The 19175-nt window shown below is 34.1% G+C and overlaps 1 protein-coding gene across 1 annotated transcript; it reads left to right on the top strand.

The window, feature by feature from the left end:
* Window positions 1-375: 375 nt before the first annotated feature.
* On the top strand, window positions 376-13550 carry LOC118748088 (JNK-interacting protein 3-like; the record flags this gene model as incomplete). Its single annotated transcript, XM_036482392.1, is given in 3 exon segments — window positions 376-1154; window positions 1214-1622; window positions 13530-13550. Coding segments are annotated over 2 exon segments (117 nt in total), but the record flags the coding sequence as incomplete, so codon positions are not given.
* Between the last annotated feature and the right edge of the window lie 5625 nt (window positions 13551-19175).

Raw genomic sequence — 19175 nt, 5'->3', positions numbered from 1 at the left:
TATATTTATATTGCTTATTATAGCAGAAAAACGTGATCACGGTGCCACAGAGAAGAAACATAACTTTTCCTTGAGATGTGAGAATAACAAGCACAACAAATTTGACGGCTAATAATCTGAGATTTGCCTGTGTAAACGGGGTGATTAAAAAACGAGCTTTGTTTGAGATAATATTGATATGTGAACATAGTTTTAGGTTAATTACTAATCTCATTCGATGCTATGAGTACTTTTTTCCTCCTGAGATATCTGCAAGTATTGCAAGGTTTTTCGCAGCACATCTGCATCTAATCTGCTCAAGTATGAGTTCAACCTCAGCCTCACCATTCTGATTACGCAGTTACGAACCGAATCACGTAATGCGCCAAACAAAATCTTGAGAGCGAATCACTTCATTCGTAGGTGATTCAGATCCAATCCCCATGCGAATCAAGAACAAATCGTTGTCTTCTCTAATTTTTATCGATAACAGCTGTCAAAACACATAGACCACACACATACCCACTAGCACAAACATTGAAAAAATAGCTAGACAACATAGCAACATGTTTTAAAGCGTTTAAATGAATAATTTTACCTAAATTGTGTGTTTAAAGTATGTGACAATAATATTAGTTAATTTTGGTTTCCGTTGTTTTCTCTGCTTTGTTAACTTTTCTTTCGTTCTCCAGTAAAACAAGAGGCGTAGAACCTGCTCAAAAAATCGACTTTTTTCACACTCTCTTGTTCTTGCGTGATCTTGTGTCGTTGGTTCAAGGCCTGGTTGGATATGAATACGCCTTGGTCTTGCCCGTGCTTAATGAAAATGCAATACTGGTTTCTCCAGCTGTCAAACAAGGAGAAATGTCAGAGAATGTCAAACGCAAAAATGGTAATTGGAAAATTTTCACGGTGGCCAATTGTTTTATCAGACGGGATCAGCACCATATAGAAATCGGAATCACGGTGCAAAAATGAAAATTGTTCCAAATATGTATAAATATTTCAATAAGTGAATTCGAGAGCAAAAAAATGTGATAAGCGCAGTTCATAGTGATAGCAATATTGTAATAAATCTAGTCAAATGGAAAGACAATTGGGGGTGAAGGAGGGCGTTTTTTCGCTACTCAAATTCATTCATCATTAGGAAAACGAAAATCGCAAAAAACAAACACGTAAATATATTAAGTGCAAAGAATAATGATAAAATATAACTATCCTTTTGTAATAATAGCACTATAAAGGTGTTAAGTTGAACTACTGTGAAGTTTGAAAAATCGACGTTGTGTGGTGTGGCCGAAGGCTATGTAGTTGTGGGAAAGGGCGACGTCATAACAGTAGTAGACCAAAGTTTGGAATAGCCTTTTTCGTCACGTTTCTTGGCCCACACATTTTTACTACCACGATTTTATATGTTTGGGCACGTCATCGTATAGCCAGTATGTAGTTTACCTTCGATTAAATCAAGTATGCAAAAGCAAGAAGACAGTACTGCAAGAATTTAAAAAATAATAATTAAATTAAACGACAAATAATCGACAGTCACAATGGACGACGACACAATGCTCAACAACCATGGTCCTCAGCCTGGAGCTGAGACTGTTTATGGCACCGAGGACAACAATATGGTCATGTCAGAGAAGGTGCGTAATGATAATGCTAACTATTATTTAAAACAAAATATATACCTTTCTATCATCAATGCCACGTTGCGGAAAGTTCTGCAATGATAGATATAACCACTGCTCGTTAATTTGTATGCACGTACATATGTATATACATAAAGATAAATATATATGTACATATCTACACATCAAAACCATAGCATGCTAAGTCAGCTTAGACTTAGTCAGACTTAGCCTATTATGGTTTGGAGTCGTCGATATATACTTTGCAAATACACAGTACATATCCCTATATACCACGATGTAGCAAATGTATTCTATAATTCTTGCCTATACACATGCATATGTATGCATTCAAATACTTATGTACATACATATGTATATGATAAAACATAGTACATATGTACCAGAGATGTTGCGAATATTTGGTGGCGTTCCATAACTCACAAGAAGTTGCAAGAATTTACTGGAATTTACCAGAAAGCGTTCGGGTCTCTGGCTTCCTTTACCTTTTGATAGTTTTACAGGTTTTAACCCAGAAAAGTTGGAGAACGCAACTATAATATATGTATATGTATACGGTGGAAAATTCAAAATTTTAAATGCACTTATTTCCCAACATAACCGATTTTTACGAAATTAGTATAATTTTAACGTCATAATCGAGTAATTTGTTTATTAAATATAAAACAATATTTTAATTAACAACTTCCCCTCAGTAGTACCCATAATAGTCTGTATAATTGTATACAAATATGGTAAATATTATAGTTTATATCCTCTAAAGTTATTTCTTTTGTAAAATCCATAGCTGTGCATATGATAAAGATTATCCAATGTTCCCCTAGTTTAACAAATAAAATTACGAAAATCCTGTTATAAATAATAAATGGCCGATCTTACATCGCATTTTTTTTAATGTCATAAATTTTTCGCCATTTCAATGCCTAGTGGAAATTCGGCATAATTCAGTTTTATTCAAAAATACAAAGCTTACATAAAATGGCTCAATACTTGGCCTTTATGCTCAAATTTATTATGTTCAAACAAGTCTAAATATATGTCTTACCGTCCTCTGAGTAATTATTTCACTGTGAAGCTAATATTTTCTCTCTTAAAGTAGGTAAAGACTTTCACACGTGCACTGTAAAAAAATATAGCCTTAATCTTTACAGGTAGCTGTAATCCCGAGACCACTTGTCACAAACGTGTGTCAGACCTTCCTATAAACCATACTGTATCCAACAACCCGCTATCGCAGACGGCGGTGAATGGAGGTATAATTTAATTAAGTTGACTGGCGTCACACATTTGTGTCGGCGGTCCCACGTGAATACCCAGCTGACACATATATGTGACGCCTGGTAGCGAACGTGTTAAAGAAAAACGAGATCATCTCGGTGAAAATCTTCTCGATTGGTGGAAAACTAAACTAAAATACGACAGATCTGGCCCGCAAATAATTAAGCGCTCCACCCTACAGCGTTCCAACTGAGCAATTGCCGTTCTGGGCACACAACCACCAGACGTGGACGAGACAGAACTTCGTCTGCCTCGGCAGACTCGGACCACAATAGCCCAACTGCGCTCTGGTTACTGCAGCAGGCTGAACTCATACCTAAGCAGACTAAGCAAAGATATCCCAAATGAATGCGCGCCCCATGACTCACAGCATCTCTTCGTATGCCCTCTAAATCCCACCACGCTAACGCCCCTGTCCTTTTGGACAGACACCGTCGAGGCTGCACGCTTCGTAGGACTGGCGTTAGTAGAGCTTGACGACAACGATTGAGGGACCGATCTGGGCGGGGTTGTTGTAGCCGCTACAACAATAACAACAAGCAATTTCTTAGTGCTGCCAGCCTTATATACGAGCCTCTAAGAAAATACCTCATGGGAGAAAAGGCAGCAAAATTATTATTTTTTTTAAATATAATATGCCCCTTTTGAACTTTGACTACTAGATTTACGGCTCTATTCTGTATCAGTGACAAATTATTGTCACAGCTTTTCTTACGGAAAAATATATGAAAAAGTTTAAATTTGTCAGTAAAATATTTTTGTCACCGATACAGATTGGGCTACAAAACACTGTATAGGTTAAGCACTCGTTCAATGTTTTAATAATTTACAAAATTTTTAAGTAATAAAAACGATGACTTAAGTTGATTATAGCTTTTTTGATGTTATCCTTAACATTCGCATTCGCATTCACAGATTCGCATTCCGAAAATTCGCATCCGCGAATGTGAATAATATGACATTCGAAACATCCCTAGTATGTACATAAATTAGGGTGGTCCAAAATAAGTAAAGTCGGAATTTTAACGCTCTCAAAATAATTGGGTTTTATTATTGGGCATCTGTTGAAGAGAAACAGAGTCTTCCGATCGAAAAATATTGATTTTCAAGAATTCCATACCATTTCCACGAAAAGTTATTTTTTCGCCATACAAAATACATGGAAAACTTTCAGCGCTTTGAGCGACCTCTAAATATTTTTTGATTTCAAAATAAAAAATAGGGGTATACTTTTTTCGATATAGAACTGAGAGCATAAAAATTCCGACTTTACTATTTTGCATGCATTTTTGGAACACCCTAATATACATACTTGTGTATGTATATGCATATATTACTTATCACCTGCCTCTCTTGTCTTAATTATGCTTGTGACGCACGATCCAGAAAATAAAGGTCGCGCCATTCGCGGACCGCTAACCCTCTCTTCGTCGATTTGACAGCATCCACCTAATCGCTGACGTCATAAAATACTTTTGTTTACATTCACTGTTGCCAACTTAATGCTTTTCGCACCAAATTTAGTGGGTATTCAAAACGCGAAAATTTTTGAGTTTGGCGCTTGACGCGTTTTTGGTGCTTTTGTTTTTAGTTTCAAGACACCAAATTAGAAAATCTTAAAAAATGGAAGCAAAATTTATAGCAATCGTAAGTGTGGTAAGCAACTTTACAACAATTTAAACAAAATCATGGCCACGTGACAATCATAAGCGACAACAAAATATGTGGCAGCACCTTCAATCATGCCAGTAGAAATCAATCGTCGTGCAAGAAACATTGATTTTTATTAATTTGAATCGGCATCCTTACAATAAAATTATGTATGCATATAAAGTCTATAAAATACACCAATAAAAATTTGGTGCTTTTTCAAATTCAAAACTTGGCAATACTGCCTTTTGGCCGATGCTTCCTCTTTTTCTTGTCGAGTTCGTCTTGCTCTCTCATTCTGGTATTTATTGACGTCACGACCAGCTGCTCTCAGCTCGATTGGCGCAATCTTGTATTCTATCATTCTTGCTTGTGACGTACATGACGTTAACAGGTCTATTCTGCGCTGGCAACATAAATTTTGTAACCGGTAATGAAAGTGTCTGTCAATTTTTAAACCTTTTTCACATTCTGTGCTCTCTTGTAACCGGTGAATTTGGTTACCATCTCATAAGCTGGTAACAAAATATTGCCCCGTGAAATATGCAATACAGGAATTTCCACAAATCTTCATAGCTGAATTGCTGAATATTTTCACTGCATTCAAGCGACGCAATATACGGCTCGGAACATAAAAATGGATTCTCTCAAGTAAGCACAGACAATCAATTTTTCCCGCCACAATACTCAAAAAAACGAGATAGCATGAGAAGTTCTCCGATAATGCAGAGTAGGTAAACTAATTAGCCGACAACGGGAGACATAAGAAGGTAATGGTTCAGAGCCCAGTTACACGATATGTATTTCCATATGCAAATGCTACTTTTCTGATGCGTTCTAATACATATATGATACATACGAGTGCATGCAAAAAAGTAGCATTTACATGTTTGTCAAATTTAACGAACGTAAGGCAAAGCGTATATTTAAATACCCAAGGACAATATTTGCGATGGAGTAAGTAAGATGTTGCAAGAGGTGCTTTTAATTTAGAATAACATTTATTGATGTTAAAGGTAGCCGATTCTTGAACACACCACGTGTAAAACCTGTTAAGCTGCGATTGAAGTGCGGCCGAGTCACGTGAGCAACTGATTTCAGAATAGATTTTCAAATCATCAGCAAACAGAAAAAACCTAACATTTCAAAGACAGGTGCTGATGTCATTAATAAAAATAATAAAAAATAATGGACCTAAGATGCTTCCCTGAGCAACGCCTGAGAGAGCAATAAATAGCTTGGATGAAACAGCATCAATAGTCACCGTGCTAGTTCTCAAGCGCAGGTAAGACCTGATCCACTCCAGGAAGCCTGAGTGGATTTCTGAAAATTCTTACTTGATCAATAAGATATTATGGGAAATTTTGTCGAAGGCTTTCGAAAAATCTGTATTAATCACATCCAGTTGAAAGCCATTACGGACAGTTGAAAAATAATCTTCCGTAAAAACTGCCAGATTTGTCACCGTGGATCGACAAGATACAAATCCATGTTGGTTTGGACAGATCGCATTTATTGACTGTTTTGAAGACTGGCGTGATTAAAGTACGCTTCCAGCCATCAATAAACAGACCTTCCGAACAACAAACTTTACCGATAACATGCAAAAATTTCAAACAGTTAAATCGGATTTTTTTAGGAATGCAGTTTTATAGCTCATCAAATTTTAAAATGATAAAGTGGATGTTTCAAGACGCTAGAAAATCGCGATGATTTTTAACATTTTTATTTTAGCTGACGTTGTTGTGCGTTTTCTTTAGAGCTCTTGTTAAAAATCGAAAATTTTAAAAATTCTGAATAAAAAGTATGGAAATTTTTTCGTTATATTTGGGACAAAGTTTGAAATGTGGATTTACTATATGGTGCCTGGGGTTATATTATGTGCTAGACTTTCAAAATAATAAACGTCAAATAAGCAAAAGAAAAGTAGCCAAAACTGGTCAAAATGTTACTAAACTTAATTAGCTGACCACAAGGGTAGGGCTGCCAGACGTCCCGGTTTTGCCGGACATGTCCCGGTTTTAGACTATTTGTCCCGGCGTCCCGGTCCTACCTTAAAATGTCCCGGGTTTCGTTTAAGTGTCCCGGTTTTCGATTTGATTGCACAAAATTTAAATGAAAGAGAAAAAACGTGTTGTAATATTAAGAAAAATGTTATGAATTTACTGGGGGAAATAAAAATATGTAGTACTTTCATACCACCATGCGTGGTGTTGAATCAAACTGAACATCTGATTGCACATTTATATGTATGTATGTCTGGCTGTAGCTGAGTGCGCGGAGCTGCTTGCCACAATTTTTTTAATTTCCAGAGGGTCAGGGTAGAACCCTGCCCATTACAGGCAGCATGGAATTTAAATATTTTTTTTTTTAACTTAATTATGAAAAAGCATCCGTTAAGTGCATAGCGCTTCATTTTAATATTGGCGTATTTGAATTGAATATTTCTGTACTAAATACTAAAACTTGTATACTTAAATCTATTACGAGTTGGGTTGGTGCTCTTTCATATGCGTACATATATTTTTTTTTAATTTCGCACGTTTTGCACTAGCAATAGTTGATGATTAATATAAGTACCTACATAAATACGTTTAAATGACATGCGCAGAGTTTTACAATTATATTAAGCAAAAGCCAGAAGTTTTTGAAACAAGTTCACAGCAATGAAAGAAATGACTGATATTTTAATGTTATCTTGTGCTTAAATATTTTTTCTTTCATGAAACCTAGAGTACTTTTCCGTACAAAATTAGAGTACAGTTCCGTACAATATTATTGGCTCGGAAACTCTTTCATCCGATCACAATTTCCAATCAGATCTTTTAGAAAAATTTTGAAAATGTAGCTTTTGAGCCAATTATTAAAGTGCAAGTCTGTAGTTACCAGAAAATTTCGTTGATTTTTTGCAGTTATGTATTTTTTGCTGACAGTGTCTTCCATACAAAAAAAAAAAATTGTCGAACATAGTTTGTATGAAAGAAACTCTCAGTAAAAACAATACCAAAAAACTAAATTTTTATGTACTGCAAAACTTTATTTTCAAAATTTTTATAAAAAGTCTGATTAGAAAGTTGCAAATTTGCATGCAAATTTATTGCATTTTCCGAGTTTCGCACAAAGTTTAGAAATTGTATTTTTATGTTTTTTGATGTATTTAGTATAAACGGCATTTTTATAAAAAACAAAAAAATGTGCATGCATTGTGAAAAATTCTCTGTGCTTTAGTTGTGATAAGTTGTTTGTTTTGTTCGTGTACGTTGTAATGATCTCATTATCTCATGTTTTTATGTTTTTGTTGTTGTGTGTCAAAATAAGATTTTACTACATCTTTTCGTACGTAATTTTTGTCGAAACGAAAGGGAAGGGAGCGAGAGGCGTCATTTATAAAATTTGCTTTACGTTCCCTGAATTTTAGTGAACCTATTCCCTTATATGAGTCACGTTGTGCGCTTCTTAATTTACAAACTCTACGTAGCAGATCTGCTTATCTTGCTTGCTCATACGGAGGGGTATACTTTTTTTCGCTATAGATCAATCGTAGGGGGTGAGACATTAAAATTCCGATTTTAGTTTTTTTTTTTGGACCACCCTAATGTACATACATATGAATGTAATATATGCAAGTCGCTCTAGAATGTACATAAATTGGTCATTGACATTATGCTTCGCAATTGTTTTTATTTTCTTTCTCCTTTTTGGCAAGTCACACTACAATCAATAAATCGCACGCGTGAAAACAACATTGGACGCTTGTGTTTTTTATCACACATTTTTACATACATTGTCGTACGTTTTGGTTCAATTATGTGAACTGATTAAGTAGGTGATATCTAATTAAATTTTATTCTTGCTTGTAGTATACTTGAGTGCTTTAGGTGCCATGCTTTTATTTACAAATGTATGTTCTTGTTGATAGTTTCATATATGTATGTATGTATGTACATTATACTGCATCACCAAAAAAAAGTTGTGGTTTTTAACAGATTAAGCTTAAAAAATCTGCATACAAACATTTAAAAATATTTTCGACGGAATCGTAATAATGAAATTTTCGATGCTGGTTTTTAACCTTTTTCAAAGATTGATTTACGAAAAACTTGAATAACCCGGCCAGAACCGTTCTGATTTAGACTTATGGGGTCTCAGTTGAAAGGTATTTTCCCATTCTTTTTTATTTCCGTGCAAAAAAAAAACTCATTCACGTCCCATTTTTTTTAACCGACTTCGCAAAAAGAAGAAGGTTATCAGTTCGTCGGAATATATTTAATTTTTTATTATGTATGTTACCGCATAACTTTGGACCTCGTTCTGTTTTCATCGGAGAGGTGGTACCTCGCGCAGAGAACTAAAACAAACAATAGCAAACGTATCGATATCGTTTAGTTTCGCTCATAGAAGGTAAGGAAACACAACCGATTCAAATCACTCGTAACTAGGTGGGCAATCAACGGCGGCTGTCGTAGAATCCTAATATTGTGCCTGAGGATATTGCAGACAGAATTGTCGCAGCACGAGCTGCTATTAGGCTCAGGTAAACCGGAAAGAAAAATTTTCTCTGCTACAGCAAATGTTTTCATAGGACACTTTAAAACACGTTACCTCTCAAGGGCTGGTGATGGGTGTTCTGACAGGCCATTGTGCAGTTGGTATTCATGCGGTGAGACTAAGAATTTCGGCTGATCATTTTGTGTCAGCTGTCAAGAGGAAAATGAAGTGAATCTCCACACTTTCTTTTAGACTGTCCAAGCTTCGCGAGACTAAGATGGAAGCATTTTTGCCCGCAATTCTGAACAAACACTGAGCTCCTGAGGGATCGAAATTAGCCGGATTCGAAAATTTATAATCAACTCGCGGCGTTAACTTAATCCAACCTAGCCTGTACTTCTTTGAGCTATGAAATAGTTGGTCACATTAAAGATGAGTACCTTTACCACAATCGAAACCATGCAAGTGAGCAAAAGAACAAACGATTCGTTTGGTTTTTGCTCGGCTGCCGTTGAAATGTATCGTATTGTTAGCGCTCGGGAACATTATTAGAAAAGGAAAACAAACTTTTCGTAATTCTCAAAAATCAACGATAATTTTTAAAGGCTTGAAAGTTGCGCCTTATTATATTAAAATTTAATGGGCTACAAAACTGCGTACTCAAAATGTCAAATGCTAAGAAATCGAATTGAAAAGTTGAAAATTTTGATGGAAATTTTTTTGGTATTTCTTGAATTTTCCCGAGTTCGATATGAAATTGAATGAAATCGGTTCTTCTGGTTTCTGCTGTAGATTGAATTATATTTTTATAACAAAATAAAAAAAATTGGTATGGAAAATATAAAATAAGAAAGTCGTCAGGGTATTAATATTTTTGACGCTGACTGTATATTTTAACTTAATATTTTATTAAAAATACCTTTACAAACGTTTTTTCCTTGATAGCGTCCATTTTTGTTTACTTTTACATTTGGCATTTCTCCTCTTCTTCGCAAAAGTAACCGATAATACTAGGTTGGACACCGAAAAGTTGTCGGTTTAATCTGAGATTTTTTAATAATAACAGATTAAAGAGGGACGAATTTTGTATGGCGAATCTCTTTTTCTAATTACAGATTAGCGAGTTAAGCTCGAAAATGAGGATAATCTATTTATATGTAGGTAAACCTAGTATAAAAAATTTGATTTATTTCAATTTTAGGGATCGAGTACTCTTTATGTTTATCTTATTAAGTTAAAATTTTGCATTGACTAAATAGTTTTTGTGCAACGAAACTCACTGAAAAATAAGAGCCACCCTAAAGTATGTACCTACATAAATACATATGTACATGTACATATACTTAGATAGAAGCCTAGTAGATCAGATATTAAGAATTTTATTGATTTCGTTAGCCGTTGATTTTCGTCAGCCGTTAGCTTACATATGTAAGTATGAGCAGGCAGGCATACATAACGCTTTTAGCTAATTCCCTTTTAGATTCGTTTTGACATACATACATATATATGTATATATTAGTTTTTTCTTGTTATCGTCGCATGATTATCGTAAGTCTACTGTCCCTTCTATCGTCGTTTAAAGAGCAAAGATGTTGCTTTGACCAGGGCTTGAACCCTGGCCCTGCGGTGTGGAAGAGCGCTCTGCTTACCATATCAATTCGTCGGAATATTTTTTTGGGTATGTTGCCGCATAACTTTGAACCACGTTAACCGATTTCTATAATACTTTTTTTTTAAGGAAAGGCGGTACCTCAGAGGTTGTCGTCCCCCATTCTAATTTGGCCTAGATCCGATAATGGGATCTTGAAGAAATTAACGGTACCTACTCTTAAATTTTTATATGAGAATTGAAGTCGGTTTTGTTTTTTGCTTAAAAATTACTTGTTTTAACTAAAGCAGTCTTCTAAAATGAAGCATTTAAAAAGCTTTTCGTCTTAATGAAACTCAAATAAATTTTTTTGTTGTAAATTGATTTGTTAATTTTATAATACTTGGATGGTTAAGGGCAACCCTGTCCCTATGGAGTCTTACATAAACATATGTATATATGAATTCAGTATAAGCACAAAGTAGTAAGTCTTTTATGAAATAACTGACTTCTAACTAAATAAATTACTAAAGTTAATCTAGAGAATTAATGTTTACATACATATCGTCGTTTAAACTACAAAACCGCGTAACTGACATTTGCTGCCAAAAATTGGATTTGCTCACACAAGCTGTTGACTTAATCCTTATCCATTCGTCTGAAATAAGCCAGCTGGAAAAGCGATTGCTTTTTTGGAAAAGAGAACCATTTTGAAATAAGAGTGTTTTTACTCTCTAGAAAATAATTTCTACCACTTCACATACGCGGTTTTGCATTTTGTTGATACGCGGTTTTGTACTTTAACCGACGATATGTATGTCTGTTTGTACTAAATATCTTAAAACGTTACATGTTTTTTTTTCGTTTGCTCTGAAATAGTCACACAAAATAACAGTTGTGTGCATATACATATATACAAATGTAGTATATACGTAAATATGTACGTACATATATTTATTATTAGATAATAGAATATTCCTTAGCATCCCCTAGTGGAAATCGTAGTCACGGTTGCCACTTGTTAAAAAAATAACCAACCAAAATTTGAAAAAAAAAACAACCTAATTGAAAAACAAACAACCAAATTTGTTTTTGTATCCAAAAAATGTTATTTTTAAACAATAATTTTAAAATATATGCTCACACTGAGTTTTTGAAAACATGTATACGTATTCGCCAGTAGCAGAGTGTGCAGAGGTGTGTGCTCTTATTTGTTAGCTTTCAGGAGGTTCCAGGTCCGAATGCCGTCAAAAGCAACACATTAAAATTATACATATGTAGATATGTAGTAAATGTATTTATTAAAACTGAAATAATTCCTGAATCTTAAAATTGTTTTTTGTTTAGTTTCTTGTAACTATGAAAATGTTTCAGTGAAGTTCGGAATGAAATCGTTTTGAACGAAAAATTTAATCAGACAAATTTCAGGAAAGCGCATCCGTTTCACAGCCATTTTCGATAGTTTTCTCTACATATGTTTCCGATGAAGACTTTAGTGGGAGAAAGGATCCGAAAAACGACCGAAAACGGAATCGGAAAACGGATGAAACATCAGGGTTTTGTACGAAATGGTTTCCATTTTTGGATACATTTCCGGATATTTTGCTGGCTGGGATGTTACAATGAAAATAAGAATTTTAAAAATTTATTTATTAATTTTTGACACTCTAATTAAAAAAAGCACCGAAATAAAAGAAAAAACTACCAAACAACCAAATTCGAAAAAGAAAAGAAAAACAACCAAGTTTGGTTGGAAACAAACCAACAGTGGCAACCGTGATCGTGTTTATTAGGTTATCAGTTAAAGATTCTTATTATTCTTTGGTGTATTTTATTGTTGTAAGCTGAATAAAAAATACACCGGTATACGGATTCCACTTCAAAAGCTACTGAGAAAATGTTATCGTTTCCAAATAACTTAAAATGCGCTTTGATCTAGTCAAATCAAGTTTTTCATTCCTTACTACGACTAGCTTCAATGTATTCAAAAGGTGGTTAACCACCATACAAAAATTCGTCAGATATCCCCAATTTGATTTTAATAAGATGGTATATATACATTGATAAATACATATATGTATGTACAACAACTTATAAACTTTTTCTTGTGAGTAATAAAATTAATGGACAATGCAAGGAAGTGAACCAGACAAGATTTTTTTGTAAATTGCTTTTTAATTACAATATTAAAAATAATCTGGCAGCAACATACTTGTAGATAAATAAAGAAAACGGAGATGTTTAAAGATATGTATATGTATGTACATACGATTCTACATACTACACGTAATAATTGAATCCATACAAGCTTGTTCATGTTTTTAAAGTTATTAAAATTTATTTGGTAAACATTATTTTTTTAATATGAAAATGCAACCAACCTTTTTTCCAAATCTTCTAAAGTATTCGTAGCGCCAATTGTTTTTCTCTATGTTTACTCATGGTACATTTAATTATTCACAGGTATTATCTTCCCAGTTCAATGCTGATTATTTTATTTTTATTTGGCTTTGCTTTTTGTTTTCGCTCAATTTAATTTTTATAATTTTTCAAAACAAAAGAAAAACGTTTGAAATGAAACTAGCCATACAAATTTTGAATTTATTTACTAAGCAAATACATATGTACGTATATGGTATATGGGGTATGGAAATATCCCTTTCCCCCAGCAGTTTTTTTTTTTTTTTTTTTTTTTTTTAAATAAGGCAGAATGTGCGCTCTCTGGGAAGACAATACCTGTAATTATTGTACCACGATGTTTACTTAAATCGCACTTAAAATTTATTTCTCATAATTTTTTGCTACACCACTGCTTTCATAACAAAAAAAAAATAAAATAAACAAATGAAAATTTCACTACTGCATTTTTATTTTTTCTTTTTTCTTTTCTTTTTCAGAATGAACAGGTTGTGAGCATCGTGAGTTTGTTTATTTAAATATTCATTTTGTCGTTTTTGCTTTTATTGCGCATTTTATTTATGTATTTATAAATTTAATTTAATTTATCGTTAAATATCAAGTAGAGTGTGTTTGGTAAAAGCGTGCAGGCGGCAATAAATTATCGCTCAACATAGCAGAACAAAACTACTTTTTATCAATTGAATTTAAACATTTAAAAATTTTTAATAAGTAACTTGACCAATTCTAGCCTCGCAACTTAGATCCGACTTTCTATCTATATCTATGTATTTCTGAGGCATTTGCAGCCAAATCCGTTTTAAAATGAATCTAAACTGCGTTATCGTTTCTATATCCTCTATGCGCTAAGCATCTGGAAACTGAGATGGCAAATCTAATTCGTTAACATAAATAATATGTAATTTTCTCCTTTGAAACGCTGGCAGACATGGCTGCAGAGTATTGAAACGCTATTCGAATATAATAAAACAAATCTTGGGTTCCCGGCCCAACCAATATTTTTTGCAGATGCTAACTATTAACTATTTCAGCAGTTTTCTTCGCGTTTTAGTGCAAGTTGCATCAACTAAAGCCGATGCATGTCTTTAACAATAGGGGTATTCTCTGAGTCTTGCAAAGCCCTTGCACGGTGCACGGATTGCACGGTTTGCAAAGCTGTCCCATACGAAAACCGGTTTTTACCGTGCAATCCGTGCAATCTGTGAACCATGCAAGGGCTTTGCAAGACTCAGAGAATACCCCTAATTATTTAGATTTTTATTTTGTGTGTTTATGAGTTAGTGCGAGGGCATTCATTAAAAAAATATGCCTTCCCATTGTCCAAATTGGGAAAAAAAGCTTTTCCGCGTTAAGCTTTCTTTTTTACCAAACACACAGTTCATAAGTAGCATATATGCTTCATTAGTGCTTTTGTTTAATTTTTGTTGATCGATTATATATATATATATAATGTATGTAAATATGTATGCAAAATTGTTAAGTAGTTGCTAAGTATATTCTGTGTATACTTTATTAGGCCTGTTCTTTGCTGGTAATAAAAATTTTGTAATATTTAACTAAGGCCTCAGTTTTTGTTAATAAAATGTCAACATTTTTCGATTACAAAGTGTTCTGTAACAATCAACAAACGTATGTATATACATTATTATTATTATTATTATTATTATTGAAATCGGACTAAAATTACGTCTTTTCATATAACGGTAAATTTTAGAAACGCTACATTAATGTATGTAGTACATACATACATACATACATGTGTACATACATATGTGTGTATTTTATTTATTTATTTATTTATTTACTAACAGCTGTAACTTATAATTAAAATTACAAGTTAAGAACTTAGAGCTATGGCTACAAATACCTTAAGCTAACTTCTTAGTTAACATTTTTTGTTTTGTTCTTGTTTCGATATGGAGGCTATGCTCAAATGTTGTAGTTGTAATTTTTAGAACTTCACGAAAACGCTTATTGCACGACAACTAGTGAAACGGTTTCAAAGAAAGGTGTGGGTGGCGTTTCAAAGACAAAATTCCAAACCTATCGACAGATACATTTCTGTAACCAATTCGGTGTCTGCTGTAGAAACAACGGTAAATATTGGCTTATTTCGGGGTCAATTTTGAACCTTTAAAGTGCTCTAGCAACTTATGATTTGCAGATACATATAACTTTCATCGGGATATAGGTTCTTTGGAGCAGTACAAATTTTATATGAATTCAACAAATATCGAGTATTTTAAGGCAAAGAATTGTTGAAAAAATTACAAAATTTTTTTTTTATATCCAAAATTCTCGAAAACCGCTCGATAGATTTTGTTTTTTTAATCGAAAAATCAAGTTTTTTCATTTCGTTTGGTATATGGGAAGCAAGGCAAATTTATTACAAGGTGGTTTTGATGGCGAATTAAATTTTCGCCGCGGTACTACTGAATGTCAAAGTGATGTGTTTGTTGTAAACAAGGCGAATTCATTTTACAACAAACACATCATTTTGACATTAAGACGTACCTCGGCGAAAATCGAAATTCGCCATCAACACCACCTTGTATAAATTCGCCTTGATGGGAAGTATTGGTTGATACTTTCTAAGCATGCTTATTTTATTCAATTATATGGGTATAAATGATTTTCCATACAAAATCACTTCATCATTTTGCAAATACGTGCATGCGCTGGAAGTGAGAGAAGGAGACAAAAAGTATGTGTGCGTATGTATGTAGGTATTTCGGATTTTGAGTAACAGATGGTGCATTATTTATAGAAGGCAAAGGTGGAGGGGAATATGTGGATGAAGAATATGATAAACATAAAAGTAAAAACAAAGATAAATATAAAGAAAAATATGAGGATGAGGATACCGATGAAAGTAAAGATGCAGCTAGAGGAAGAAAGATTAAAATAAAGGTAATTATAGAGAAAAGGATATAGACATAGACTCAATCTGGGGACTATTTCGGGATGTTAGAGATTTTCGGAATTCTCAGGACTTATCGATATAATAATCGATATTTTATCGGTTTTGTTATCGATATTTTTTATCGATTTTGTTATCGAAATTTTTATCGATATTGTTATTGACTTTAAAATCGATGTTTTCGGAACTTATCGATATAATCGATATTTTTTATAGATTTTGTTATCGATATTTTAATCGATATTGTTATCGATTTTATAATAATTTTTTTATAGATTTTGCAATCGATTTTATTATGGATATTTTTATCGATTTTGTTATCGATATTTTTATCGATTTTGTTATCGATTTTGCTATCGATATTATTATCGCTTTTGTTATCGATATTTTTTCTTAAAGTGTGCTTTCGTTTTTGACTTGGATGTGCTCTTACCATACCACGTCTCCGATACAGCCTGCAGACAAAGACGAAGGCGCTGTGCTGTTCCTTTTTTATTAAGTATTCATATTAAGAAATACAGTTGTGCAATTTTTAAATATTCAATAATTAATTCTGTGTTTTGTGTGGAAGGATCTGAAAGGTCCTTAAATGGATTTTGGTTTTGAAAGGTCTTTGTTCTGAAGTAGTCGAAGGACCGTCAGTTAAGGAGGATATTGATTGTGGATCCAGTGAGGACATGAGTTTGCGATGTATTTATCTATTCAGTTCTGGTGTGTAAGTCTTGTGTGTCCGAGTCGTCATCGTATGTATGTATTTTCTCAGCTCGAATCGTGTTAGAGATAGATGTAGATTAATGTTTGGGAAATGTGTTAAGTTAGTTTTGTTCGGATTGTCAGATTTGTACCAGTCAGATGTTTTGTTCCATACGTAGAGTTTAGTTTTTTGTGTAAGTTTAGCTTTCCAAAATTTGTTGATGTTTCATGTGTGCGCTAAAAAAGTAATTTTTAAGCAAAAAAACAACAATAAAATAAAAAATAAAATATTCCGACGAACTGACAACCTCCTCCGTTTCTTGAAGTCGGTTAAAAATAAACGTATGCGACAGCGCTGCGCAAGGTCGTCTGTTGAGTGAGTGTATTGCTTTATTGGTCTTCCATCCACATGGAATGAGTTAAGGCAAATAAGAAAAAATTGATTATGTATAATGTTTCGACTTTACTTATTACCTCGCGCGCGCAATATATCTACATACATACATTATCAGGGATGTTGCGAATATTTGCATTCGCATTCGTTATGCGAATGATTCGCATCATTTTACACATGCGCATTCGACATTCGCATTCGCATAAAATGATACGAATGTTTTGGGAATGCGAATGTGTACATGGGCAGAGAGTACACTCTAATATTGTTGAAATGGGTCTAAGTCTGTCTAACCAGGGTGCGGACAATAATCGGCTTTTAGCTGCAGGCGCTTAACAGTTAAGTATTATATCAAGCAACATTGATGGGCCCTCAACAAGTACTGCTAAACGTCTTATAACCCACCCTGAAATAATTTAAGATTCCTCCAGCTAAAGCGAAAGCTCGGATATAAAATCTGGAGACAATAAAAAATGTGAAACTAAAGCTCAATTGAAGGCCTATCTCAAAGAAAACGAGCTCATATCGGTTAAAATCCTCTTGATTGGTGGAAAACTAAACTAAAATACGACAAATTGACAGTTCTGGCCCGCGAATATTTAAGCGCTCCACCCGCCAGCGTTCCAAGTGAGCAATTGTTCAGTGCAGCCGGCCTAATATACGAACCTCTAAGAAATCGCCTCATGGGAGAAAAGGCAGCAAAATTACTTTTTTTTGAACTTTACAACTAGATTAAAAGACTGTATAGGTTAAGCACTCGTTCAATGTTCTAATAATGATGACTTAAGTTGATTATAGCTTTTTTAATTTTATTCTTAACAATCGCATTCGCATTCGCGAATGTGAAAAATATGACATTCGAAGCATCCCAAATACGATATGGACATATGTATGTATGTATATACTCGTACACATAGAAAATGGTGAATACCAACCATAAGATAAGCATTATGAATCATTTTATATTATGAGTAAACCTTCATTCACAAAATTTCATTAGAAAACACATTTCATTTATTTAATACCCAATTCGCTTTGTAATCTAAAGTCGGATTGTGTTAATATATTACCCGTGCGACAAAAACAAAAAAAAAAAATTCAAAACACACAAAAAAAATCGATATACTCACGAAACTAACGGGTGATTTTTTTGAGGTTAGGATTTTCATGCATTAGTATTTGACAGATCACGTGGGATTTCAGACATGGTGTCAAAGAGAAAGATGCTCAGTATGCTTTGACATTTCATCATGAATAGACTTACTAACGAGCAACGCTTGCAAATCATTGAATTTTATTACCAAAATCAGTTGGCAGAAAATCCGCTTTTTTATCGACAAATTTTGTTCAGCGATGAGGCTCATTTCTGGTTGAATGGCTTCGTAAATAAGCAAAATTGCCGCATTTGGAGTGAAGAGCAACCAGAAGCCGTTCAAGAACTGCCCATGCATCCCGAAAAATGCACTGTTTGGTGTGGTTTGTACGCTGGTGGAATCATTGGACCGTATTTTTTCAAAGATGCTGTTGGACGCAACGTTACGGTGAATGGCGATCGCTATCGTTCGATGCTAACAAACTTTTTGTTGCCAAAAATGGAAGAACTGAACTTGGTTGACATGTGGTTTCAACAAGATGGCGCTACATGCCACACAGCTCGCGATTCTATGGCCATTTTGAGGGAAAACTTCGGAGAACAATTCATCTCAAGAAATGGACCGGTAAGTTGGCCACCAAGATCATGCGATTTGACGCCTTTAGACTATTTTTTGTGGGGCTACGTCAAGTCTAAAGTCTACAGAAATAAGCCAGCAACTATTCCAGCTTTGGAAGACAACATTTCCGAAGAAATTCGGGCTATTCCGGCCGAAATGCTCGAAAAAGTTGCCCAAAATTGGACTTTCCGAATGGACCACCTAAGACGCAGCCGCGGTCAACATTTAAATGAAATTATCTTCAAAAAGTAAATGTCATGGACCAATCTAACGTTTCAAATAAAGAACCGATGAGATTTTGCAAATTTTATGCGTTTTTTTTTAAAAAAAAGTTATCAAGCTCTTAAAAAATCACCCGTTATGAAACAAATATAGTAAAACTGCGTTTTTAGTTTTTCACTCTGAA

Source organism: Rhagoletis pomonella, unplaced genomic scaffold, assembly GCF_013731165.1.
Source record: "Rhagoletis pomonella isolate Grant_MI unplaced genomic scaffold, Rhpom_1.0 Rhpom_scaffold_00012, whole genome shotgun sequence".
NCBI lineage: Eukaryota > Metazoa > Arthropoda > Insecta > Diptera > Tephritidae > Rhagoletis > Rhagoletis pomonella.
The sequence above is the reverse complement of the archived record's forward strand: the minus strand, read 5'-3'. Positions and strand labels throughout refer to the sequence as shown.